Raw genomic sequence first — 26,423 nt, 5'->3', positions numbered from 1 at the left:
GGACACTTATATCACAAAGCATTTCTGCACTTCAAAAGGTGCTTAAACAGAGTTTGAGCACCAATGTTTAAAGCAGAAATTCAGGAAAGCTCTACCAGACCTACTTTAGCATCTGAGGCAAACTGTTGCAACTTCTGTGAAACAGAAAGTCCCCTTCGAATCGTAAGGTTTTGCACTGACTATGCTTAACATTGCATAGACTGCATGGCCACTTTCCTCTGGACCAGGATTTGAGAAACATGCCAATATCTGAGTTATCTGAAACCAGTTTCCAAGCTGTTTTCAAATGATTGCTTAAATTGGCTTGGATTCAGTCAGAATATGTTAGGGTGAACTTTTCAACAGTAGCTTAACACTTGCAGCACTTGCCAGGAAAGTGAGAGACCTTGGTGACAAGGATCTCTCAGCTGCTGAGGGTGTGAAACCACTGTTCCCACCAAAAAAACTGATGAGTTCTGAGTTACTTTTGCTCAGAGGAATCACTTTTAAGGTGTGCTTTGGCTCCTGAAGGAGGCAGTTTCAGGTACACTATTGCATGATAGTCGATCAGGTTAATCAATTTGCACTTACTGCCCGGTCCAGTGCTGGTCATAGAATCATAGAATAACCTGAGCTGGAGAGGGCTCACAAAGATCATCTCCTGACCCTGCACAGGACAAACCCAATTCTGCCAGGTTTGGTGCTGTGACCACTTCCCTGGGGAGCCTGTTCCAGTACCCAGCTACCCTCTGGGTGAGGAACCCTTTCCTAATACCCAGCCTAAACTTTACCTGACACAGCTTCATGTCATTCACTCTGGTGTCACTGGTTGCCACAGAGAGGAGATCAGTGCCTGCCCCTCCTCTTCCCTTTGAGAGGAAACTTCAAACCATGATGAGGTCTTGCCTCAGTCTCCTCCAGGCCAAATAACCTCAGCCACATCTCATACAGCTTCCCATCCAGAGCCTTCATATTCCTCACAGCCCTCCTTTGTACACTCTCTAATGGCTTAATACCTTTCTTGTATTGTGGTGCCCAAAACTGCACACAAGCCTTGAGGTGAGGCCTCCCCAGTGCAGAGCAGAGCGGGACAATCCCCTCCCTCACCCGGCTGATGATGCTATGCCTGATGCACCCCAGAACACAGTCTCTCCTAAGCTAGAAAAGGCCCTTATATGTCTTGCTCAGATTCATGCAATTCCCTCAAATCCTAGGTTACTTGGTTTCTATGCTGCTTTGCTGGCTGTTAAAAATCTGCTTGGAGAAAGGAAGAAGCCCATGAAACCAGCTGCATCAACTGTATTTTCCAGAGCAGTGATGAGCTGCAGGATACTGTGAACTTGTAGATTCTAAACACATTATTACGGCTCTGGTTTATGCCAGACAGTGGTGATTATCATGTGTTTTCTGTCATTTCCTCCTTCCACTTCCTTTCTTTTTCTATTCAGATGTTTTTTTAAAGAATGTAGCTCTGGATTAGGGGGAACATTTTGCAGAGTATTTCTGTAGTGACTACCCCCAGAGAGGTTCTGCACAAGAGCCCAAGGAGTCCTGTAATTCAAACACTTGACTGCTATTACATATGACTGTGTTATTTCAAATTTGCAAACAAGTGCTGAACACTTAGAGAAAGATGTGAGGGCAATTCCTTTCCCAGGCAGCCAGCAATCTAATTTAGCCTGGATACAACCAGTGAGAAGCTTATTCAGGTGAAATCAAAACAGAGCAGGAGGGATAGAAGGGGCGAAGAGAATATGAATAGTTAATGTGGCCACAGGGAGTTGACAGTCATATTTCCATTGTTCCTTACAGCTGTGTTTTGTTCTCCTTTGACTCCTTAAAGAGGAGCCAAAAGCTGCAACTCTTGTTGAATAAGTAAAATTTCTGTTTGCAAAGCACTGGAGTAAAATCCATTTATTCCCCAAATCCAATTCAAGTAAATGGAGTGTCAGTCCTCAGCTCAGGAATTGGATCAGAACATCATTATTCCTATAGAAGCTTTATCAGCACAAACATCCACGTGAACAATAACTTGTTTTTGCAAAAGTACTGAGCCATTCCTTTAGAGCCTTCCTCTAAACCAGAGTTTAGATTAGAACTGAAAGTCTTACCCTTAGTAAAACCTGATTTGCTCAAGGTTAAGACTAAGACTTTGTTATCTTTACCTTTGAGCATTTACATTTAAAACCTTTCCCACCCAAACTCTCCCAGTAATTCGTCCAAAAGCATCACAGGACAAGACAGTGTCCCCACAAAAAGTGACAATGTTGCCTGATGAATGGCACAGAAAGGGAACTGAAAGATAAGAACTGGATGAGGTGAGAGACACGATTATTTGTATAATCAGTGCATTTTATGCTTTTGTTGCCAGTGGAAATTCTCCCATGGGAGACAAAGGGGTTTTATTGTTGTTTTTACTTCCTAGTTTTGCTTTGCATAATACAGTTTCTCATAGGGGTTCATTCATTGGAGTCAGTGACTAAAAGTGTCATGGTCTTTAGCAGGAGGAATCCTTGAGTTGGTCATGTATGCTGTCCCAGATTCACCCTAATCAGGCTCCTTAAGTCACCTCCCTCTGACTGCCTGTCTGCCTGGGGCTCCCAGAGTGTGTCACAGTTCACAGATCGCTCTCTGTGTACAAACAGGTCCATCCCTACCCATGGCCTGCCTGTTCCAGCCTGACACTTGACATGCAGCACCTGTCAGAGTCTGCTTAAACACATAATAACACCTCTGGCTGCAGGTTATTTGCATTCTGTTGGTGATGTTAGCATGACTGATTTTTGTTGCAGCATCCATAACTCTGTAGAAATGCTCAATTATTCGGTCTCAGCCAGTTAAGACACTGCCCATTAAATCAGCCAACACAATTGTAGGGCCATGAAAAGTCATAGCTAATTTGAAATTTTATTAGCTCTCAGCTGATCTTGTTTACTGCAGAAGCTGTGTCTCAAAGTCAGGCCTTTGCTTCTATACAAAGCTCTAATCCTTGACACTTTTTGGGTGCTGCATGGTAGTGAGTGAGGAACTTGGAAGCTGACTGCACAGGACACAAAGAAGAAATGAGACTGCTGTGGGATTTGTGAGCACTTTGCAGCCAGCAAGTGCAGCAACAACTCAAGGAGAGGAGGGACAGCAAGAAGCTCCATTGCTGCTCAAGAGTAATTATTTTGCAGGAATTTTAAAATATCTGGTTGGTTTGGGTGGATGTATTTTTTTGCATGCATCATATAGACAAATGTCGTAAAGGACGTGATTTTCAGAATGTGATGGGTCACAAGCAGTGTTTGTAAAGCCAAGTAATTTTAGCTGCTCTTAAATTTGGTATCCAGGTGACTATTTGTGGAAGGCAGTGATGATAAGGAGTATCTCATGAAATTCCTGAGTGAGGTCAGCATTTCCATCTGTTGTCATTATCTAGTGGCGCTGTCTCAGTAGTCATAGCGAGTGTTTAAACTCAGTTAAAATGAGGTGTTCTGTGCGGACATTATGCAAATGTTACACTCATTAGGCCAAGGTCCTGCTCCAAGAAAACACAGGTACCTTTGGTGTTCAGCCCCTTCCATGAAACAATGCTCTCATGGAGAAAAAGCTGAACATACATTGCAGATACAAAATTTGATTGAGAATTGTGGTTATTTCATTGGGTTGTGCTGACACTTCAGAGCCCTTTGAGACTGGAACAGATGTTTTGTGAACAGAAAATAAAAAGACAGTCTCTGCTCCCAGGGAGTTTGCAGTCTAAAGGAGTAGTTTGAAGAGCTCACTAATGGAATTAGTTGGTTTGCAGTCTTTAAGGGAGTCGGAGCCTCATTCTAAAAAAAAATTGCAACTCCACCCACACGATACGAGCTAGATGAGTCATCCCAAAATAAAACTCGTTGGCTAGTGATATACAGAGTGTATATTACCTGATAAAAATGGTCTTGGTCCCCTAAAATACAGTGTTGGCTGAATAAATTTGAGCTGCTTTATCCTCAATGGCAGAAAAGAAAGGGTTTCTGCTGAGCCCATTTCATTCTCCTTCATGTCCCTCTCTGAAGGGAATGAGCCAGGGCTCACAAGATGACCTGCAAAGGTGCCATCCACTCTGCTTTGTTCTCTAATTACTTGAATCTTAGTGAAAGATGCAAACCACTGAACACATCATTTACCAGATGTGACAATGTCTTGCCAATGGCTCCCTTTTCACAACAGTGGTTTGATTCACCCCATGGTAACTCTAAGATTGCAGAAAGGTATTTATTTCAGGCTTCCTGCAAAGGAAGTGGGACAAAAGAATTTGGGTTTGGTTTTAGCAGGACTGTCAAAGCACTTTGCAGCCAGCAAATGTATGTCTATATAGAATGCATAAACAGTCTCAAAGACGTAAAAATTCCTATTGCGTGGAAATAAGAAGGAGCACAAGAGATGTCTTAAATTCTGGCTTAGTGACACATATCTGAATTAATTTGTTAATTGGAAGGCATCCATGATTGAAGATGTTTTTGTAGGGATCCTTGGAACTAGTTGTCATCCAGCCCTACTCAGCATTTTTGTTATTGTCTTAGAATGTAGTTTACTTCTCTCCTGCTAAAATTTTTAGGTCACCTAAAGCTCAGTATGGTGGTAAATAATGTACCTAGATCATTTTGACACAGAATGATCCGACTCACATCACTGCAAGGTCACAATCAAACAAAATATATCATAATGCAGCAAAATGCAAAATAGCCCTGGGAACAAAGAAAGGATGTTATACTGGAGGGTTGAGACATTCTTGAGAAGCAATGACTCAGAACAGGATTTTGAGGTCACTGGAGGTCATCGTTCTTGGTTCAAGGCTTTTGCATCTTCACCTCTGTGAACCTTAGGAGTATAGAAGCCCAAAAATTCTTTGGAGAAGAGGAAGTGGTCTCTTTTCTGCACCCAGTATTGCTGACATATTGCTGTGTCCAGTGTTGGTGTCCACACATAACAGATGTGAAATTACTGGAAAGAGCTCAAAGGATGTCATACACCAAAAAGTCCGGTGGATGGGAAACAAACCTTAAAATGCGAATTTTGTTCTTCCTTAGCTATTCAGAGAAAAGATTTGGAACAGATTATTGTTCTGTGTGGAGGTACTTGCACATGGAAAGGACATCAGAGCATGCAGGGCAGAAGGAACTATTGGTAACTTTATGGACAAAGGCCAAACAAGACCAGTCATGGTGTACTGGAATTAGATAAATCCAACCGTGAAATACGACACAGTTCCCTAGCAGTAATTAAACATTTCAGAAGTTTATTGGAAGAAGTGGTTGACTCACTATAATCAACTCTCTTTGGTATATGCAATATTTTTCTAAAACACAGGCTTTAATCCAGTTCTGGGTGGGAAAAAATTCAACAGCCTATGGGTATAAGAGGTCAGACAAGCTGATCATAGTAGCCTTAAAACATATGAATTGCAGTAATCCCCCTATGCAAGACTTTAAATTTCTCACAGTGATAATTCAGCAACATATTTGTTCTCTGCTCTGAAGTGCCACACTCATATTACAGTTATATTTAAGTAGGGGAGTGTCACTTTTTAAAACCAAGAGCTGTATAAAGGCATCCATAACTAATAACTTACTGTGCAGTCTACGTGTGCTCTGGGAGCTACTGGAGTTAGGAATCCACATGCAGGTCATGGGTCTCTGTGGCTTTACTGCTGCTAAACTTGGGGTGCAGAGGGCATTGACCCCATGATCATCCCCCTCTGTTACTTGTCTGAAAAATATGCAGTGATTTTTAATGAAAATTCACCTTTATGCTTTATGGATTTCAAAGGTGTTTTGTACTACAACTTCATATTGTTTTTGTTGAATTGGACAGTTAATGCCAGAGTCATGGGTCAGGAGCTTCTTGCAAATGTCACTTTATCCTCACTCTTCTGATAAATCCAGTGAGAGATATCAGGGCATGAGAAGTCATAGCTGTGTACGCTGTCATTATATCTCCTGACAGGTCACTGTAGGGCACCACTTGGATGACTTTTGGACCACACAATAAAAAACCCAAGAAAACAGTATGCACATAGAGACATCACTACTTATGATCTGGCTTGTAGATTAACTCTTGCTGTTCTGCATGACTCAGACAAAAATAGCCATTACATTTTCCTAAGCTAAAGAAATGCTTTCTCCTTAAACTGCTCTTGGTATTAGAGAGAGTTGAATATCTAAATGCCATTTCAGCCCTCGAGTGCCTTCATGAATTTAGGACGTCAGTGACAAACTTTTCTGATGTAGTTTCCCTCAATTTATTCCATATAGGTCCAAAGCACATTAGTTGAAAGACTTATCTGGAGATGAGTCCTCATCATTCTCACCTGTTCAAAACATTGTCCTCTGCATCTATTCTTCAAACATTTATCTACACTTTCTTGCGAAGACAACATTTTCTTGCTGTCTTGCAGCTTCAGGCCCCAAAATACATTTGTGATGCCTAGGAAAAAGACAGGTTAATGAAGAGGTATGGTACAGCTGGTTTGCCATCCTTTCAGCCAAGTGTCTGTAGCCTTAGAAAACATTATTAATGTGTGTGAGAAAAAGACAACATTTTATCTTGCTTGAAACTGTAGTCAATATAGTAACAAGGCTGGTTTGTTGTTTGTTTTTCTTGCTTTTTTTTTCTTTAGGTAGGCAGCTGTGACTAAGCCTGTTTCACCTAAGCCGATCTGTATTCTGTGAACGGTCTCTCAAACTCCATCTGAGATTTGACCTTCCAGAATCCTACTGATCTAGTCATCTGCAGCAAGCAATTTTTTTAATGGGCAAAGAAATTCTAATTAGTTCCTTTTCATTATCATTAGTAATCAAGAGAAAAGGCCAATGGATAGGTTTAGTGTCCAAGATTAACATTTTTTGTGGCAATTTTGTAAGGAGTTATAAAGGTGTTGAGATGTTAGGACAGACAGAGGTAAGGGCAACAGATGAGATTTTCCAAAGCACTTTTGCTGCCTTAATAGTGCTCCCATTATCATTAATGGCAAGTGCAGAGCACTTGTGGAAATGATCCAGTGTGTTTGTGTGTACGTGTACACGGAGCAGGTACTCATTGGTTTTGACCTACTTGGACACAGGAAACTCTGGGAGCCCCTACCAGGCTTGTTCGGCTTTCTGTGTGTGAGTAACCACATGAAATGATGATGTCAGTGATGTTTTCAACACTAAACTATTCCAAGATTGGAACAGGTATAACTCAACAGAATCCAAGTCCATGATGTGTGAGCCATCTCAAGTTCTAGAACAATGAAAGATCAGGTTTCATCCTATTTATATTGCAGTAAATACAAAGTAATGCCAATAACATTAGTGAAAGGACTTCTAATTCATACCGATAAAAAAGGGACAAAATGGAAGCTCACAATCGGTAATAATAACAAAGTGTCTTGTTTTAATTTACTGTTTCTTTGAGATAAAAAATCTATTATCCTGAAAACTAAAGATTTCATCCCACTTCAGGAGGGCTCAGCCTCTCAGGACAGTGTTGCTCTCCAGGCATGTTCATTTCTTGCCTCTCTGCTGAAGTTGTTAGTAGGGTGCTTGCTGTAAAGGTGTTGTCTGTGACATATGGAGCTCTCAGCAGCTACACAGAGACCAACCAGTCATTTCACATAGGACTGTGAGCAGCCATCACATGGTAGTAATTTTCCTTCACTGTCAAACTGTCTTGCTTGAACTGATGAGTTGGAAGTGAAGGGCTCGGTATCCCATTACCCCAGAACAAAAACATCCAATTCCTTTATCTGATTTAAAGATCTGTCTCTACTACATGCTAACAGCTTTTATTGCTAAATGTGATGCTTCATCAAACCTCTTTTGAGTTTTTTTTGGTATTTCTTTTCCTGTCACTGCTTTTTACTGTGCTGTTTGCGATGAGCAGTGGCATCTTCAAATGAATGGGGCATGTTGCTATGGCAGTGGGAGGGGAAGTGGTACTGTCTGCATTTGATGGCTGGACAGATATGCAAACCCTCATTTTACTGGAGTACACTCAGCAAGCCTTTTCATGTGTGTCCACTGCTGTTTTTGTTGTTACTATTACTGTAACGGTGCTGAAAATGCAAGATTTATACCCTGAGAGTTTGAGGTCACCTGTTACTCTATGTCAGTATCAAATCAATGTGACCAAGTTCAAAAGAGATCAAACCTTCCCAGCAAAATCTCCTTTACTTTCTACTCTATTTTACTAGGCTGCATGAATAGATCTCTCTGCAGCTGTGGCAGATACCATGGCTTTATTCACTAATTAGTTCTGCTGAAAGCAAACCTGGAAGCTTTGGTGGGATGCAATTATTAGGAGCAGGGTACAGAAGTTGTGTATTTTGACAAAAAAACCCCATTACAATCTTTAGGGGCTCTGGAGTTAGTTATCCAAGTGAATGAGTTGTGGAATGGCACATCCTAGGATTAATCTAAAATATGCTTTTTTGAGGGCCCAGTCTAATATATGAGTTTTCATATATTACATACTGCTGCATATTTCTGTTATGTATTAATGTGTATTTTGGGTTCCTTATTGTGACTTTAAGTGAACATGCCTTACTCAATGTAGATGAAAATCTGTTTTTCTTTATTGCGTGCATTGGAATGAGTTCTTGAACCCTGAATTCTGCAGCACCCCCTGTTTCCATTGCTCTAAAATGTTCCTACCCTTCTGTAGATGGCCTGGTGGATTGCATGGACCCAGACTGCTGCTTGCAGCCACTGTGCCACGTGAATGCGCTGTGCTTGGGCTCCCCCGACCCTCTGGATATCATCCAGGAGACACAAGCGCCCGTCTCCCAGCAGAGCTTGCACTCCTTCTATGATCGAATCAAGTTCCTGATTGGCAAGGACAGCACTCATGTCATCCCAGGGGACAATCCTTTTGAAGGCGGGTAAGTGAATGCTGGAGTTGATTCAGTAAGTGGTGAAGCATAAGCCACTTGGCCATTTTAAGACATGGAAGGGCAGCAAGACACAGAATAATAAAAATTGTTTAAATGAAGTAGATACCCGAAGATTTTGTGGCTGATGTAGTTCTCCTGACTGTCTCTTCACCTGCAGTTTCCTGCCAGCCAGTATGGCAAGATGCTTCTCTTCCACACATACAAGCAGTTGCATGTTTCCTCACTTTCCTTATTTCAAAGAGTGAAGGACATCCATTCAGCTCTTCTAGATGAAGTGACTGACGTTGTGCACAAGTATCTCCTAAAGAGCAGTGGCAGATCTTCCTTTGACAGAGACAAAAGAGAAGGAAACTGGAATGCTCTTTGAAATCTATAGTGTGAATATTAGAGACTTCATAAGAACTGAGGAAAATCATACCATCTAGGGATGGCTGTTAGAGTGATTTGCAATATAAGCAAACAGGTTGAATGTTGATTGGTTTTAAAATCAAGAAATTCTTTTTCGCTGCAATCATCATCAAGAAACAGGAACTGGGAAACAAGTGAACTGCTATAACATAGCAGTTCACTTCTGTGACTGCATCTCAGGATTTTGGTTTAGGTATATTCCTGTCTGTCAGGGCTGGTCATCCCTGAAAATCATTTCTTGTAGCAGGATAACTGGGGTGTCAAATTCCTAGATCATTCAGTGTCTGCCCTGAATGTTGCCTTTCAGAAGTAGTGACCCTGGATCCTGGAGGTGGCTCTCAACACTTTGGTTTGAACTCTGTTGAGCTTCACCCAGTCATGAACTGCTTATTTTCAGCTTTCCCACACACAGCAGTTAATAGGTTGGCACTGAAAATACACAACCCTCATGTTTGTGTGAGTATTTATTTCAGCACTTACATCTCAACTGGCCTCTCAGGCCCTTCTAGCTCTGACCTAATGCTTTTCATGGAGGGGCACTGCCAGCATCTCTTGGGTACCAGCTCCCATATATTGCCTCTTTTTGTAGTCTACAGGCTGACATCATCATCACAGCAGTGTCAGGAGATTGGCCTGATGTGTTATTTTCCCTATACTTCTTGCTTCCAAGTTCTTCATGGTCCAGGAAAACTGACAATAGTGACTCAGATTATAAGCAAACACTTTCATCTTGCAAATTGTTGTCTTTCATTGGCATTTTGAAGATCACAGGTACTGGATACTGAACAGTCTGGACTCTGGACTAGGCGTTGGGATTTGTTGCTGTAAAATCAGCCTTCAAAATATGAAATAGATTTTGCTCACCGTTTCATTCTTCTGATGTATTTAGGGTAGCAATTCCTCAGCATTTTCACAGAGGACTCTGTTATCAGGTCCGTATCTATCCTTTCTGACAGGCAGAGAGTTTTGGTACGTACACATCTGTGCTTAGTGAACTTTCCATACAACTAATGAACTACAGGAATCTTCATGTTTGTGCAATAAAAAAATAAAATTGCAGCTTCTCTTGAAGGGCTGCTTGCATTCAACAGCATACAGAGCTGGGGGAAAATAGTGTGAATTTCTAATTATATAGTGAATTTGTTTCTGAGAGTGCCAGCAGAGGACCAACAGAAAGAATGTGTCATTTAGTGTCACGTAAATTCCTACAGTTGTTACATGTGTTTCATAGGTCTGATGATCTCTGTGTAGGAAGGACCTACATCTGTAGATGTCCTGCTAAGAAGAGATTCAGAATTCAGAAGGAGCACCTGCTAGCATAAATGTTTGTCTCCAGTAGGTTACTGGAGTGAGGGAATGCAAAGATTGAGATCAGTAGGAAGGGTTTTAATGACTGCTTTTGATTAAATGCAGTGAAAGTAATAAAACTTGTTCTGTTTAAGTTAGGATGAAGAATTATACAGAGGTAGCGATGATTTATGAGGTTTCCATTCTCAAATTATCAGCATAGGCTGTGTGCCACTAAGTATGGTCTACAGATATGTCACTTCAAGCTGTGATTGTATTGCATCTGTCAAGTTAAGTATTTTGATTCACAAGAGTGATTGCAAGTAATATTGAAGAACCTCAACAGAAGGTATATTTTCCCCTGAGACAGCACCTGGTCCAGGCTCATGAGAGTGTTGGGTTGTTGAAAATGCCACTACTCTTTTGGGATTTTAATACATCACATGTTCCTGGCAGTTCTTAAAGATCCTATAGATATGGATAAATTCAACCATTGCAAAAGTTTTCTGCTTATTTGGCCTCTCTCTGTAGTTTCAATTCCTGTTTCACCTCCCAGAAAGCTCGACCTTTGAGCAGCTCCTCTGGTCATCCTGGAAATGACAGTGCTTCAGCAGTAGTCAGTGATTGATATGTGGGGAAGCATGCTCTGGGACTATCTGGGATCCAGTTAGTCTGGACAGGCAAGACTGCCTGTATTTTCATGTGTGGATATGTCCTTTATTCAGTAGCATTGTCACTGAAACTCCTCCAGTTGCTTTTCCAACAGACAGGTGATAATATCCCTGTTATCCACGGAGCTGCTCGGTGTTTCTATAAAAATCACAGCAGCTGCTGGGGGCAAGATGAGCTGTTTTTCATCACTCCTTCCAGCTGCTGGCTTAAAAGTTTGTCTGACAAGAGGGAGTTATTCTTATGGAGGGTCCAGCATCCTGCTTTAGGACAACCCTCTCCTATTGCTGCTGGGATAATTCATAAAGTCGTCTCCTTCTTGGTGTAGATCAGGACTGTAGACTGCTGTTCATGTAATTTCCTGTATCTTTCTGTCCCAACGCCATCGTCCTCATGGGGTAGGGTTGGAGTTGGATCCGTGTCATTTGCTGTGAACAGTCCCCCATGAGCAGGCAACACAGAGATGATGTGGATCTCTGTGTCCTGTGTGTCTGGTATCCTGCATGGGCACCAGTGGCACAGGCACACTCACCATTCAGGTCAGGAACTGAGTGCTCCTCCGGGCTTCACTAGGTCATGACTGACTGATTATCACCCTGAGGGAACTGGGGCACATTTGTATCCCTGTCTGGCCTGTGCAGAAGTGGCAGCAGCGTGAAGGAGGTGACTGAATATCTCTGCAATATACTTCCTGAGCTTCAAAACCACAGCTTAGCCACTCTTCAGAGAACAGCAGTGCAGATCACCTAATGGATACAAATAAATGAATGTCTCGTGACAGCTAGCCTTTAAGTGAATTTATTATTGAATTACACTCTGGCTTCTTAAGAACAAGCTGAGCTGACAAGCTCTCTCACCAGTGCAGAAGAAAAAGAAAGACAATGATAAATTACCCTCATGGATAAAGGCAAAGACCTTGTCTCTTCCCAAATACCAGCAATTATATATTATTCATGTTTGGGAAGAAAAAATAATCATTACCCATATTGAAATGAGTGTTTATGATGATAAAGGAAGTAGCTAAATTAAATTTTGAATGCCCAGAATGTCTTTTCACATCATTTTGATGAACAGATAACAAGTACTCTTCTACTACTTGGTCATTCTTGTATTGATTTTGGAACCACTTACTGTTACTGTTAGCTTTGTTGTTTTTAAGCCGTTCTTAGTTGTCCATCACCATAAGGAGTAGCACAAGATGCAGTGGTGTCAATAAGTTGACTATAAAGTAGGACACCTGATATATTTGTTCTGTTTTGAGGGACAGGTTCATAAAAGGGCAAGAACAGGCTAAAGTCCTGGTCCACAGTCTTTTATGGTAAGTGTTGGCATAGTTAAAGTGCTGCAGAAAACCATGTGTAGAATTGGCACTTTTGTAAAGAAAATTTCAAATCATTCAATTTTGAAGAAAGTGTGTTTTATACCCCTCCTTTTTTGAGACAGATTGTGTATATCTATTTGCTGCCAACAGTATCAACCTGTTCTGATTACTTGGGCAGCTAGAAATAACCATCTGAGTAACATGAAACATCAGAGAGCAGCATTTGTTATTAGCTGCAAGAGTAGTCCCTGATTGCCCTCAGGTCAGTAGTCTGCCTACAGAGTTGGTTTTGATGATTTAAAATTCTGATCAGCATTAACTTTGTACATTTTTTCCTATTACTGAGTGACAAGGCATCTGTAAACATGTCACTCCACCTTCCTGTGTCCCCTCTGTGTGCCAGGCAGAATGGTGTACCTTACTGATCCAGGTGGAGAGGATTACACAGCACAGTTAGAAACTCAGAGAGACAGGCATGCTATAAATGCCTGTGTACACTGTTTTACTGTGAATAAATAAATAAATGGGGTTTATTGTCAGAGTTAAATTGCATTGGTCCTAAGTCCCATCAAAACCAAAACTGTGAATATTGATCATGGTTAAAGAAGAGCTAAGAAAATAAGAGGGGATCAAAATGTTTTTTCAGAATGTTTTGGTAGTCCTTTTGGTCAGTCCTAAGTGATTTTGAAGAACGTTGCTATGTTTTCTTAGTATCCTTGAGGGAGTTTGCCCAGAGAAGCTGTGGCTGCCCTGTCCCTGGAAGTATTCAAGGTCACGTTGGATGGGGCTCTGAGCAACTTGATTTAGTGAAAGGTGTCCCTTCCCATGGGTAGGTATTAGAGCTGGATGGTCTTTAATGTCCCTTCCAACGCAAACCATTCTCTGATTCTATGCATGTGTTCAAAGCATCTTCTCTTTTCTTTTCACTCATTTTGTCCCATTCATGGAGGGCTGTGGGTTCACCCCAGCGCCCAAGGAAACTAAGGTTCTCTGTCTTTTCTGTGTTTTTCCATCAAGAAAAGTGTAACTTTGATACAGTGACCTAATAAACACTTCTTTAGTTGAAGATAAAGTTAGAGGTCAAAGAACCAAAACTTACCAGGTGTAGCTTTAATCCTGATGATTTCTCCTGGGCTGGCTAGTCCAGCCTGTGGCTCTAGTCCAGCTCCAGGCAGATACAGTTCCCTTCAGCAGCAGGAAATTCACTGGGTCAGATGCACCCACTGTACACAGGCACCCAAAAGCAATACAGGACCTTAGGGAGCACTGAATCTCCGTAGGTTAGGACAGTTTGGAATGCTGTATCTGTTTAAAACTGTGTCATAGAGATAACACAGCATCCAGTGTTCTGAGGGTGAGCACTCATGGCACAGCATGCATGGTACCTGCATTGATGGAAGCAAGGTCATATTTTTCCATATTTTAGAGCAGGTTAACTCAGCAAGTCTTCAAACCCTCTTCTTCCCAGCATTATTGTCTTCCAAAGGCATCATTCTTCATTTGATGCTTTCTACTCATATGAACTCCTTATTAGGTACAAGTCATAGCTTTTTGAAAACTTACTGGTTTTTATTTTGGTAATTAATCCCTTCAAGAGGGACTAAGAGCAAAGCATACTTTTAAAATTTACCTTTCCTATGTACAGGGCTTATTTTCTTATCCAATGCTTGCCCTCTGATTTTGAGTTTAGCAAACCATTATTCCCATATAGTAAATTAATGCAGTATATGCAGCTATTTACATCAACTTTGTGGAATTTGTATCTGCAAGACTTAATGAAAGTAAAACTCCTGTCCATATTTATGTTCTTTTCCATGACATAGATAGTGTAACCATGATGTAATTATATTCCTCTTTTGTAACTGTCAGTAAAAGGAATTTGGTTGGACTCAATGATCTTCGAGGTTCTGTCCAACCTTAATGATTCTGTAATTCTATAAGTTCTGTGTACAGTCATTAGAGAAACTTGCCTTCAGCTTTCTAAAAATATTTTTTAGCTATTTATGACCCAGCACAAGGGAAGGAGTAGGATCTTCATAGTATGATTTGGGCATGCTTCCAAGACCCAGTGAGACAACTGATAGAAACAGTGCACCATCCTGCGCCTGGAATTAAAAGGTCTCAGGTGATACCTGAGCTCCCAAGGAGCTCTTGTAGTGTGCAGAAAACAGCTCATTAGGAGTTTTTTTCATGTTTGCAAGTTTTGAAGGCTTGAGATTTAAATGCCTCCCAGATTACAGAGGTACTGATGTGCACTTTTGGATTTAGGAGTCCAAATTATGGTGTTGATGCATTCTCTTGGATCAGCACATGGATAATTGATTAAATATTTATTCAGTACTTAAGTTACTGTCCTCTGAAAAAAGCTGCCATATCAGAAAGAGTCTGTCCTTTGAGTGTGGCATTTATTTGCTAAATTTGTTTAAAACCTCCTATATAAAAAAGCAGTTTTATAATACCAACCATAAAATCTTTTGTATTTTACTGGACATTTTTTTCCTAATTCCTTTTGATCATTACAAATCTATCAGATAGCTTATATGTAGTTAAAGAACTTCCCCTACGATAATCAAAAGAGAGATAATTTTGTAATTAACCTGGAAATAATGTATTTTTCCTCCTTTTCTGCTTGGTTTTGTTTTCATGGTGTCTCAGATTCAATGAAAGGCAGTGCTTTTATTCCTGTTTTTCTGCAGAGCTGAATATGTGGCCAATGCTTACAAAATAAATACCAGATGTAAAATACTGTAATAATACAGAGCTACTAAGTTCTGCAGACATTTTTAGTGAAGACTTGACATGAATACACTATTCATCTCTGAAAGTTATTGCAGCATAAAGTCTTTATCTCTCATAGAAATAATGGCTATAAAATGACTTCTGAAAAATCATTAAATAAGCATAATTCAGTATTAGGTGGAAAAATTATCTTCTACCTTATGTAGTACTGGACACTTGATTTGGATTGTACAGACCTAAAAAATATGACTGTGATTGTGTTTCTTTAATACCTTATGCAAAGCAGGAGTGTTTCTTTGGTTTTACTGGAGAAAAGGAGAGAGTCATCAGCTCCTAAAACATTAGTCAATCACGTTGTGAGCAAAAGGATTCTTCACTGAAACTTTGCAGTAAAGCACAGCCCAACTTTATTATGTGGTGCATTTCCTATAAAACTCTCTTCTAAAATACTTTCATTTAAACAGTTAGAGGCAGTTTTACAATTCTACAGATGTCATCAGCATCTCTTCCTCTGCTGAATAGCCTTCCCATATCCCTTACCCTCCCACCTTACCATTATAGCTCAACTGAGAAATCTTGAGTTGTAAAAATAGTGAGTCAATGAGGCATAGAGACACAAGATGCTCTGGATGGCAGGAGTGGCATCCAAGAGTGGCCAGATTGCTTGGCAGATCAGAGAGGAAGATTGTGCTGTCATAAAGATAAAAGGACACACATCAAGAAGGTGAATAATGTGCAGTTCCTGGGAGAAGTATTCAAAGCAATAAAGGCCTGAGATTCTCAAGAATTGAGACAATAGGGAATTCTTGTGAGAGCAATGATCATGGAGTTTCTAAGAGTGGTAGGTGGTCCTCAGAGGATATTACATTTTGTTACCAAGCTGTCACGTGATAAAGATACCTCCTATTTCCTTATGGAGGAGCTACAACCAGCAGTCACTAATACTGCTGAAAAAAGATTATGCCCAAGGAGATGTTAAAGAACTATCAGTTTATAAGTCTCCACAGAGCAGAATTGAGACAGCTGCATGCAGTGGGAAGCCAAAGAAACTGAACAACAATTGATCACAAAATCAAGTCCCCACATGTATAATAAAAATATCAGATGAAAAACACTCACGGGGTTGATACTGTCAAGTTAGATCAGCTCTAAAGAGGCAGCAGGAATAAAATCTGTGTCTGAAGATGTTATTATAAATATTGGTTAATAAGCACTTCTTTTTTGACTTCAAAAACCAACTTCATTAGCCACATCTATTAAAGTATCTGAGCATTATGTAGCTTTTTCCCCTGTCCTTCAGGCAATTTAAGTAATGGGTTTTCAATGGAGCTTTTAATTCATTTGGCTTTGCTGTGTCTTTCATAGAATATCTAAATATTGTAGAAGGCTTCTTGCAAAAGCTTAACAGCTAAGGACCATGCCCACATAATCATCAGCATCTTCTTATCCTTCAGAGATGAGACCTTTTTAGCACCTTCACTGAGTTGGTTAAACGAACAGGGCAGGTGCAGTTTCTTGCTTCAAACAACTTAGAATTGGCTTTCTTTTACTGATTCTGTTCAGAGCTCCTAAAAACTTTGCTAGTTGTCACCCATTATCCTTGTCCAGGGTCCCTGTTCCATCAGTGACTGACAAAGCAGAATGACAGGATCTGTTCCAAGCCATGTCTGTCAGTGCCACTTAGCAGGTCCCCATTTGGGATATGGTCAAACATTAGTGCATTTAGTCCCTTTGTCACATTGACACCAGCATTTTGGTGCTTCCCTTAGTGCAAACTCCTCAGATGAGCCTGATCAGTTATTTAGAATCATAGAATATTTTTGAGTGAAAGGGACCTTTAAAGGCCATCTAGCCCCTGCCATGAGTAGGGACATCTTCAGCTGTATTGGGTTGCTCAGAGCCCCATCCAACTTGGCCTTGAATGTTTCCTGGGATAGGTCAGCCACAACCTCTCCACACAGCCTACCACTGTTTTACCATCCTAATCATAAACTGCTTCTTCCTTAAATCTAGTGTGAATCTACCCTCTTCTAGTTTAGAACCATTATTCCATTTCCTATTGCATCAAGCCCTACTAAATCCATCAGGATTGTATCCCAGCTGCCCAATATGTGCCAAACCCTTTCAGAAACTCTCTTGTGCTGTCCACGATAGTGTGGGGTTCTTTCTGGATGACCCTTCTTCAATTTTTGTTTCCTATATGAAAGTCTGCCCTTTTTCTTTTTAACAAGGAGATCTTCAGAAGGATCATTTGCATTCTTTTTCCTTACCTTAATTCCTTAATTCAGATGGCGGCTAAGAGTAGTACATAGGTTTTGACTTTAAGCTTTTCTTACAACTAAACTGAACTAAAAAAGTCAGACAGATTTACTCAGTTCAAGGAAAGACTGTCAGGAGGTTTTTCTCCACAGTTAAGAGGCTAGTGGGTAGGGCTGTTTTTACAGACAGCTTTTGAGGGAAATACTGCCACAAGCAGTGAACTTGAACATCTCTATGTTCTGATCTTTCCTCCTCTTCTTTTGTCCTTCATCTGCCAGCTCAGGCATTTTCTGTGTGTCCGCGTGTTTGATCGTGATGCCCTTAGCTTTTACCTGGCATTCTACCAAGTGCTCTGTCTGTCCTGGTACAAGACTGCCCTGAGGTTGTTTAACATTAGACAGGCGCATTCAACCCAAAATGGACGAGGTACATTTTGCTTTATCCTCTCTTACTCTCAAGCAAAAAGGCCACAGCCAAGGCTAAAGACAAGAGATTGTAGCACATCTGTACCTCTAGGCACTTATCAGACTGAGAAGATCACAGATGAATGCCATGAGAATGTAAAAATCCCTCTGCAAAGGGATTATCAGATTACTGCAATTATTCTTCTTATGTACCTGTAAGGAGGGGATTCTTATTTTGTTGGTTCAGTAAAGAGAAATAAGCAGACCAGATGACATGACTGGTGTCACACAGAAAGGCTGTAAAGATTATTTTTCATTAATAACATTCTTCCTGATGAATTATAACTTTCTGGATTTTTGTTCTGTGGAGCTCTGTTGAAGTTTTATCCTAAGAAGGATAAATCCTGTATATATGCATGTATATTTATATATACCAATAAAATGTTAAAGTGGTAAGTTCAAAAATATTTATAATGTCAAATTAAAATTTTTGTTATTAATAACTTGGCTGAGGATGGCTAAGCAGTCATGATAACCATTTTCACACATTGAAACCTATAAACGAGAATGAGATATATGGGAAGTATTTTGAGGAGCAACAGAAATTAATTGGAGTGAGATTTCCCATGTCACCTATCCTCAGTCAAGGAAAGAACATACATTTCATGCAGAAAAAGTGGGATTTAGTATGCATGGAATTTTCTTCTTACAATGAAAAATGCTTAGCAGAAACAGTATTTTTCCCTTATTTCCAAATGCCAAGCACCCTATCACCAGAAAACATCTGTGACTAGAGTGTGTTGGAAGGACCAGGGTCTAGGCTGAGATGCTGGATCAGAGTTAGTATTAAAGACAAGTCTTTAATGTGCTCCCATGAGGTGAAATGGCTTTTGTGGAATTTACTTTTCTGGCTTCTGTTCTAAGGCTGGTTTGGTGTGCTTGAATTTTGTTGACAGTCTGTCAAATTTTATTTGTCTCTGAGCAATAGGAACGTAAAGGCATCAGAGTACCCCTGTCTGTTTTCCCACTGTGACCCAGATCTTAGCAGAAAGACTTAATTTCATTTTCTTGGGAATAAAAGGTAACTTCACAAAGCCACAGTGTAAAATTGTCTGATACACCATCTGGCCTTGTAGCATTTTGACAATGATGGTCTTTCAAGCAAGTTTTTATGACAAATAAAAAAAAATTAAAAGGAAAAGTCTAATTAAAGAAGAGGGAAAATGGAATCTGCTATTCCTTGTAAAACAAGAATCCATAAAGTCTTATGTAACAGTAGTGAAGGAAACAAAACAAACAAAAACAAAAACCAGAGGCAGTAGGTGGAATCTGTTAATAATTTAATGAAAAGATGAGGCTCAGGCTACAAGAAATTGAATTTTGTTCAACTGCAGAAAGCACTCTGAACTAGCAGGCCTGGACTGATGGAATAAATCTCTTCTATTAACATGAGAGATAATTTTATGTAAATGTATTTGGAGACCTTCTAGCAGAGCTGAGCATCTTAGCAGTACCACTTAACTTCTTTGCAGGGTAATTGCATTTAGACCAAGGTCAACTGAAGGAAATAGCTGACTAAATTAGCATTAACCAGGATCCTGGGGGGCTTGGGGCATTGTAGATACTCGATCTTGTCTCCACAAAGGACATGTTGACACTAGAGAAGCCAGCTGCTTCCAGTGCGCTGTGTTTTATTCAAGCGGGGCAAATTTTATCAGCCAGGGAAGAAGAAGATTTGAGACTCATCAGAGTCAGTCTGGGCTTGAGATTTCCTGCAGTTTCCATCTCTATCTCTTTTAAATGTATTCAGATTCATGTATCTTTCTCCATCCTCTTTTCATTGCTGTGGGTTGGGAATGATATCCCCTTAGTGGTAACATCTTTCCTTAAAGCATGGAAATAAAGCAGTGGTTACAGGAGGGTGGGGATGCAGCTGGGTTTGCTGACAAGCTGCTTCTCTGAGAAGAGACAGCCTCCAAGTCCATGAGCACATAAGTGTATTAGCAGAGTTGGATGAGTGCTGGGAAGCATCATCCAGGATAGGAACTGAGTCTCTTTCCAAAGGTGGGGTGTTGAATGCATTTGCTACAGCTGCCAAGGTGAGAGGAAACTCACTGTTTGCCTACCTTGTGCTGGTGCTTGTTGTAGAAATAATTGTCAGTGATATGTAATGGAGCAGATGCTTGTGGATGTAAAGCATATCCCTTATTTACTGAGCCAAGGGTCTTGGCCAATCTGCTGCACTGTTACTTAGAACTTTAAAACTGCCTGGACATGTGTTGTGTGTAAGGCAGCAGGAGAGACACCTGCAACATGTATTTTTTTCCTTATTTGTTTTGACCTCTTGGAAGGAAAAAAACGGGTGGAAGTATTCTTCTTGGGTTCACAGAAATGTATGATCTTGTTCTTATTATTTTAAAACATTTGTAGTTGCAGTGTTTACTTGCACAGAACACCAATTCTTTTGTACTCAGGTGTTAGTATTCATGAAAGAGTTTTCAATGATTCCTTGTCTTCCACAAAATGTTCAGCTCATTTGATGAGAAGCAGAGAGAAGGGAGTTTCAAACCCATAATCTGGTCTCTCTGAAGGATGGAAAAGAAAATGGGACAAAGTGGAGCAGATCATGAAAAAAACTGGGTAGAGAGAGCCTAGGCTCTGCTGTTGGCTCAGAGATGTGCTCAGACACATTTACTTTACACAAAAATTGCGCTGCACGTGGTGACCTGTTGACTTCATTGGGGTTATTACAAACGTTGACGTTTTTCCAAGCATATTCCATGGCATCTTGATTATTTTTTAGTTATGCTCTACCTGTATGTTAGAGAGTGATGTGCATAATACTGTACTGGATTATTGTTTTCCAGTTGTTATATATGGAAAGCTGAGGTAGAGCCCTTAATGGGAGAAGCAAAAGAAGTACTAAAGATATTATTCCCCTCATTGGCCCTATCCCAGAAAATGTTCAAGCCAAGTTAGATGGGGCTCTGAGTAAAGCAGTCTAGTGGAAGGCAGGCAGTTTGGAACTACATGATCTTTAATATCCCTTCTAGCTCAAACCATTTTAGGATTGTTGGATTATTAGCTCCAAACTTAGTCCAAGTTTTTTCTACATGACTCCTAAGAATTCAGTGATGATATATCAGAGAAAACTCAGTGACATAAAAATAATTTCCAGTATCTAATTTTCTTGTGACCTATTCCAAAATTATATGTGAATATAGTCACATCTTAGATTGCAGACACATTTTGGCATCGCTGCAGTAATTTTTGATAATATTGGAGCTCTCCATTTAGATCAGCAGGAATTTTTTTAAGACTCCCTGGCAAATGGTCTGTTTGCTGTACTGTGGAATGTAAAAATTGTGCAGCCTTTATTAAATAGAAGTTATACTTTATCTCCTTGCATTATACAATCTCAGATTTTTAGGTGGACTGTAAGAAAATACCTGGCTCTTTCCCTAATGATCTGTGTTTATGAAATCGTCTTTACAAAACATTGCAGAAATCATCCTTTGCCTCACTGAACCAGCAAAGCACCATTGCTCCATTGAAGTGCAGCTGGGATGATTTACTCTAGCTGAGATCTGGTTCTGCACCTGGAGAAACATTGGCTTTCAATCTCTGCTCTCCAGCAGGACAGCACTTAGAAAAATTATTCATTGGGTCACGTTAGCACACTGACACTACAATTTGCTGTTGCTGCTCAGAAAAATAGTTACCTTCAGCCAAAAATTGGGTTCAGACACTCTCACAGACATGTGATGTTTTGTCTTTATGGGAAGCTCCTAAGGTAGCAATGTAGTAATGACTTAGAAGTCTGGAAACAGACTTTGGAATGAGAAGCAAGAAAATTTGTCTTTGCCTTTACTGCAGGTTTTCTGACTGACCTTGGACAACTGAAAATCATTCCATGTTTTATTTCCTCTCTCTGTAAAATACCAATCTGGCTGTATTAATCAGGGTTTGTAAAGGTCCTTGAAATTCTTAGATAAAAGAGCATATTACAGATCACAGAGTAGTTGGAATAGATGTAGCCTATAAAATGGTGCAATCTACCAAACTTGGGAAGAAAAAGAGGGGAAGAAAAAGCCCATCCTATTAGTGTGCTCAGCTCCCCAGGCAGATTATAAGGAAGCTTTCTGAACCCAGCAAATTTTCTGTCATGGTTTTCCCAAATGGAAAAGAAATGAGCTGCCAAGCCTTGGTCAGGATCTTCTGTGGCTTTTGTGCCTTAAATATGTCCATGTACTGCATGGTAATTTTCAACTCTCTTTGATTTTAAAATACACCTTGCTTTTAATAATAGCAATACTGTTAAGACACTACTGGCTGTTAGGAAAAGGTTCATCACTCAGAGGGTGATTGGGCACTGGAAGAGGCTCCTGATGGAGTGTGGTGGCACCAAGCCTGCCAGAGTTGCAGACATGTTTGGACAACACTTTCAGGAACGTGGTATGATTTGAAGGCTGCTCTCTGCAGGGCCAGGAGCTGAGCTCAGTGATCCTTGTGAGTCACTTCCATCTCAGGAGATTCTGTGATTCTTTGAAATTCCAGTGTGATGTGAATCCTACAGAAATTTATACTTAATTAAATATGCTGCCAGAGTTGCTTTTATATAGTAGGGTAATTTGAGTATTCAAGGTTTTTACACAATGCCTGAGAAAGCCTTCAAAAAAAGGCATCAAAACACATGGCATGGCCTCCAGCTTTATAGGTTATAAAGGCCTTGGCTTTCTAATCCATAGGAATTCCCAGCCACATCAACAGAGGAAGAAACTGCATTTGTCAAAAAGACTTACTAGTTCTTATAATTTTTCTCTTTCTTGCAGACATGCGTGTGTGATTCGAGGCCAGGTGATGACAGCAGATGGGACCCCTTTAGTTGGAGTGAACATCAGCTTTGTCAACAATCCTCTCTTTGGATACACAATCAGCAGACAAGATGGCAGGTAGGATGTCTGTAAGGGATTTATAGTGTTCAGGCAGCAGTAACAGCATTATTGCCATGACCACTGAAGAGAAACCCCTATCCAAAAGCATGTTTCTTATTCATGCCTTTTGAAGACGTTGGTGCATTATTGTTGGTTGTTTTGGGGCTGCATCTGGCTGGTGACCAGTCCCCAGTGCTGTTCCTTGCTCTTCAGTTCAAGGACCAGTCTTGTTCAATGTATTTATCAACAGCCTGGATGCAGGGTTGAATGCACCATTAACAAGATGCTGATGGTACCAAACTGGGAGGTGATCTTGATGTTCCTGAGGGACAAAAGACCTTGCAGAGGGATCTAGATACATTGGAGCATTGGGCTGTGATGAATGGGATGAATTTTAAAAAGTCAAAATGCTGGATTTTCTGCACCTGGAACAAAGTAACACCAGGCACAAGTATAAACTGGGAGAGGACTGGCTGGAGAACAGCCCTGCAGACAGGGATCTGGGGGTGCTGGCCAGCAGCAGCTGAATAGAAGCTGTTAGAGCAGTGTGTCTTGCAGCCAAGAGGGCAAACCCCATCCTGTGGTGTATCAAGCACAGCATGACCAGCCAGTCAAGAAGGTGGTTGTCCTGCTTTATCCAGTGTTGGTGCGGCCTCTCCCAGAACACTGTGTTCAGTTCTGGGCCCCACAATTTAGGAAAGGTGTTCAGGTCCCTTGATGTGTCCAGAGGAGGTCAAGAAAGTGGTGACAAGACTGGAAGGAATATCCTGTGAGCAGCATCTGAGGACTCTGAGTTTCTCTAGTTCATAGAAAAGGAGACTTGAAGAATGTCCTCATTGCTTCCTACAGCTTCCTAAGGAGCAGATGTGGAGAGGGAAGTACTGAGCTCACCTCCTTGATATCCACTGATAGGACTCATGGGAATGGTTCAAAACCAGGAGAGATTTAGACTAGACATGAAGAAATATTTCTTAACTGAGAGGGTGAGAGGGTGCTTAAACACTGAAACAGGTTTCCAGTTAAGGAAACTTCCCTGTCCAACTATCCAGAAGCCACTCTGGCAGTCACACTCGCATGACCTGAGCTGGGACAGGGGTCCCTTCTCAGCCACACCCCACGCTCACACAGTCACACCAGGGTTCCTTACCCACTAGACCTCAGGTTTCCCATAGCAGTATCTCGTGTCCAGATCCCTAAAACAATTTAATTTTGGTGCAATAACTAAATTACAAAACAGCCCAAGCTACTGCCTGCAAGGAGGGACCCCGGACAAAGAAACCCTGGACTTTTATCCCCTCATAGTCTAAGCATGGGAAAGTCTGGAGTTGTCGGCTCCTGTCATCTCTCCATGTGGTCACTCAGCAGTTCCCTGCCTCTTGCCTCAGGCTTTGGCTTGGCCTCCTGCCCCCCAAGGAACTCAACTGCAGCTCACACTGCAGTTGCACACCAGGCTACCAGCACCAAATGTAACCTCAGCATTCCTAGAGGCATTAAATGCCCCAAGCCTGTCAGTGTCTAAGAGGCATTTGGACTCCTCTCCTCTCCTCTCCTCTCCTCTCCTCTCCTCCGTCTCCTCTCCTCTCCTCTCCGCTCCGTCTCGCTCTCCGCTCCTCGCCTCTCCTCTCCTCTCCTCTCCTCTCCTCTCCTCTCATCTCCTCTCCTCCTCCCTCTCCTCTCCTCTCCTCTCCTCTCCTCTCCTCTCCTCTCCTCATCCTCTCCTCTCCTCTCCTCTCCTCTCCTCTCCTCCTCTCCTCTCCTCTCCTCTCCTCTCCTCTCCTCCTCCTCTCCTCTCCTCTCCTCTCCTCTCCTCTCCTCTCCTCTCCTCTCCTCTCCTCTCCTCTCCTCTCCTCTCCTCTCCTCTCCTCTCCTCTCCTCTCCTCTCCTCTCCTCTCCTCTCCTCTCCCTCCTCTCCTCTCCTCTCCTCTCCTCTCCCTCCTCTCCTCCCCCCTCCCCTCCCCATTTTTTTATTAATAATTTAGTGATATCACCTAGAATCTTTAGCTAGCAATTTGGTAATGCAGTGCCCATGCACATGAAAAGATTTCTCCTGCTCCCAGCAGATCTATTCTTGCTTATTCGTGTTGAAATTATTAGGAAGAAGTCATTAAGATTACGGTTGTGTTAGAGGCAGAATCTGAGCAATTATGCTCAACCAAAACAAAAGCAGTGCAAATTGGGAATGCCTTTCATCTTATCTTTTGTTTGTCAGTGCTAATTGGCTCCCTTTCTTTTAAGAACAAAAACGCAACAGAAGGGCTTCCAGCTGCATAAGTTCTACGCATTGACTACTAACCACTAGCACTTGAGAGAGGATTTATGGATTTTAGCACCTCTCTAATCCACAACTTTCATTTGAGTTGGCCAGAGAAACAGAATTGTAATGAAAAAGAAGAACATGTGCTAGCAACGTGTGCTTGATGCTGTCCTGTTCACACTCGGGGATGTTTGCACCTACTGTAACACTGGTGGGGACTGGGAGGCTTTCCAAGTGATGCTCCAAGCCTTCAATGTTATGACAATAAAATGCAGATGATAAAGAGACATTCCAGGAAAAGGACACCCCTGAAGCTGGTGTCTTCTTATTGCCAGTAGTTTAGGCATTACTGCAAAAAGGAGACAATTTGAACATTTGTGCTTAAGGCTATCTCTGGCAAGCTTACTGAATCTTCTTTTATGGGAAAGTGGGATCCAAACCACACTCTCATGATCAGCTTGCTGTGTATGGACCAGCACAAAATCTGTATCCAGTAGAACAGATAAATATGACTAAAAGGTTGCTGGACAGCAATGGCTGTCATAACCTTTTGTTTTGTCATAACCTTGTGTGTGTACAACACCCTACTGTTGTATGTAATCATTCATTTAGATTACAAATACTTTGAGGAAAGAAACCATCTCTTTGCATTGCAGTTGTGCTGTGCCTAGCACAAAGTTTCCTATAGTAAACTGGACCTCTAGCCAGCAACCTGAAAGCTAAAGGGACAGAGCATGGAGGTGACTGCTGCTATCCAGGCTCCAGACCCTTGTTCAGGCAACTATTTCTTTCTGATTCTTGGGTGGTGAGAGGTAAACCCCCCTGGTACAAATCTACTTCTACTGGCAGTTCAAGCTAGGCATGCTCCTTCCATGCTATGTCCTTCCCAAGGTCCAGCTGAGCAGGGGCACAGGGCAGAAAGCAATGCAGCCAGAGCATCTGTATGCTCCACCAGGCTTCAGTGGACTCCTGGTTTCTTGGAGTGGCTGCCAGACTCCAGAAGCTAAATTAGTTTCAAGGAGCTCAGGGCTGCAGTTTGCTGACTCAGCCCCCAGCAGATACTCAGCTCTAAGTGATAAAAATGACAGAGATCAGCTGTTTCAGAGCAAGGAATCTGTGACCAAGTGGGATTCATCCTAAAGCTGTGATTTCTGTAGGCAGCTGGTGGGGGTCAGTATACCCCCTGCCTCTGTGGTGTCAGCTCTTCTGATTTCACTTTCTTCACCTTCCTCTCAAGTCAGTCTGCTTCTACAGAAACTTGGTGCAC

At 41.4% G+C, this 26,423-nt stretch overlaps 1 protein-coding gene across 3 annotated transcripts in view; it reads left to right on the top strand.

Annotated features, from left to right (window-relative positions):
• Positions 1 to 26,423, top strand: part of TENM4 (teneurin transmembrane protein 4) — a 593,501-nt gene that overhangs the window by 491,446 nt on the left and 75,632 nt on the right. For all 3 annotated transcript variants that reach the window (XM_050973321.1, XM_050973325.1, XM_050973318.1), the window contains 2 exons: positions 8,653 to 8,869; positions 22,801 to 22,920. In XM_050973321.1, the coding sequence (XP_050829278.1) occupies positions 8,653 to 8,869; positions 22,801 to 22,920 (337 nt within the window). The remainder of the gene's footprint in view (positions 1 to 8,652; positions 8,870 to 22,800; positions 22,921 to 26,423) is intronic.

This window comes from Serinus canaria, chromosome 1, assembly GCF_022539315.1.
Source record: "Serinus canaria isolate serCan28SL12 chromosome 1, serCan2020, whole genome shotgun sequence".
Taxonomy (NCBI): domain Eukaryota; kingdom Metazoa; phylum Chordata; class Aves; order Passeriformes; family Fringillidae; genus Serinus; species Serinus canaria.
This window is presented reverse-complemented; position numbering and strand designations above follow the sequence as displayed.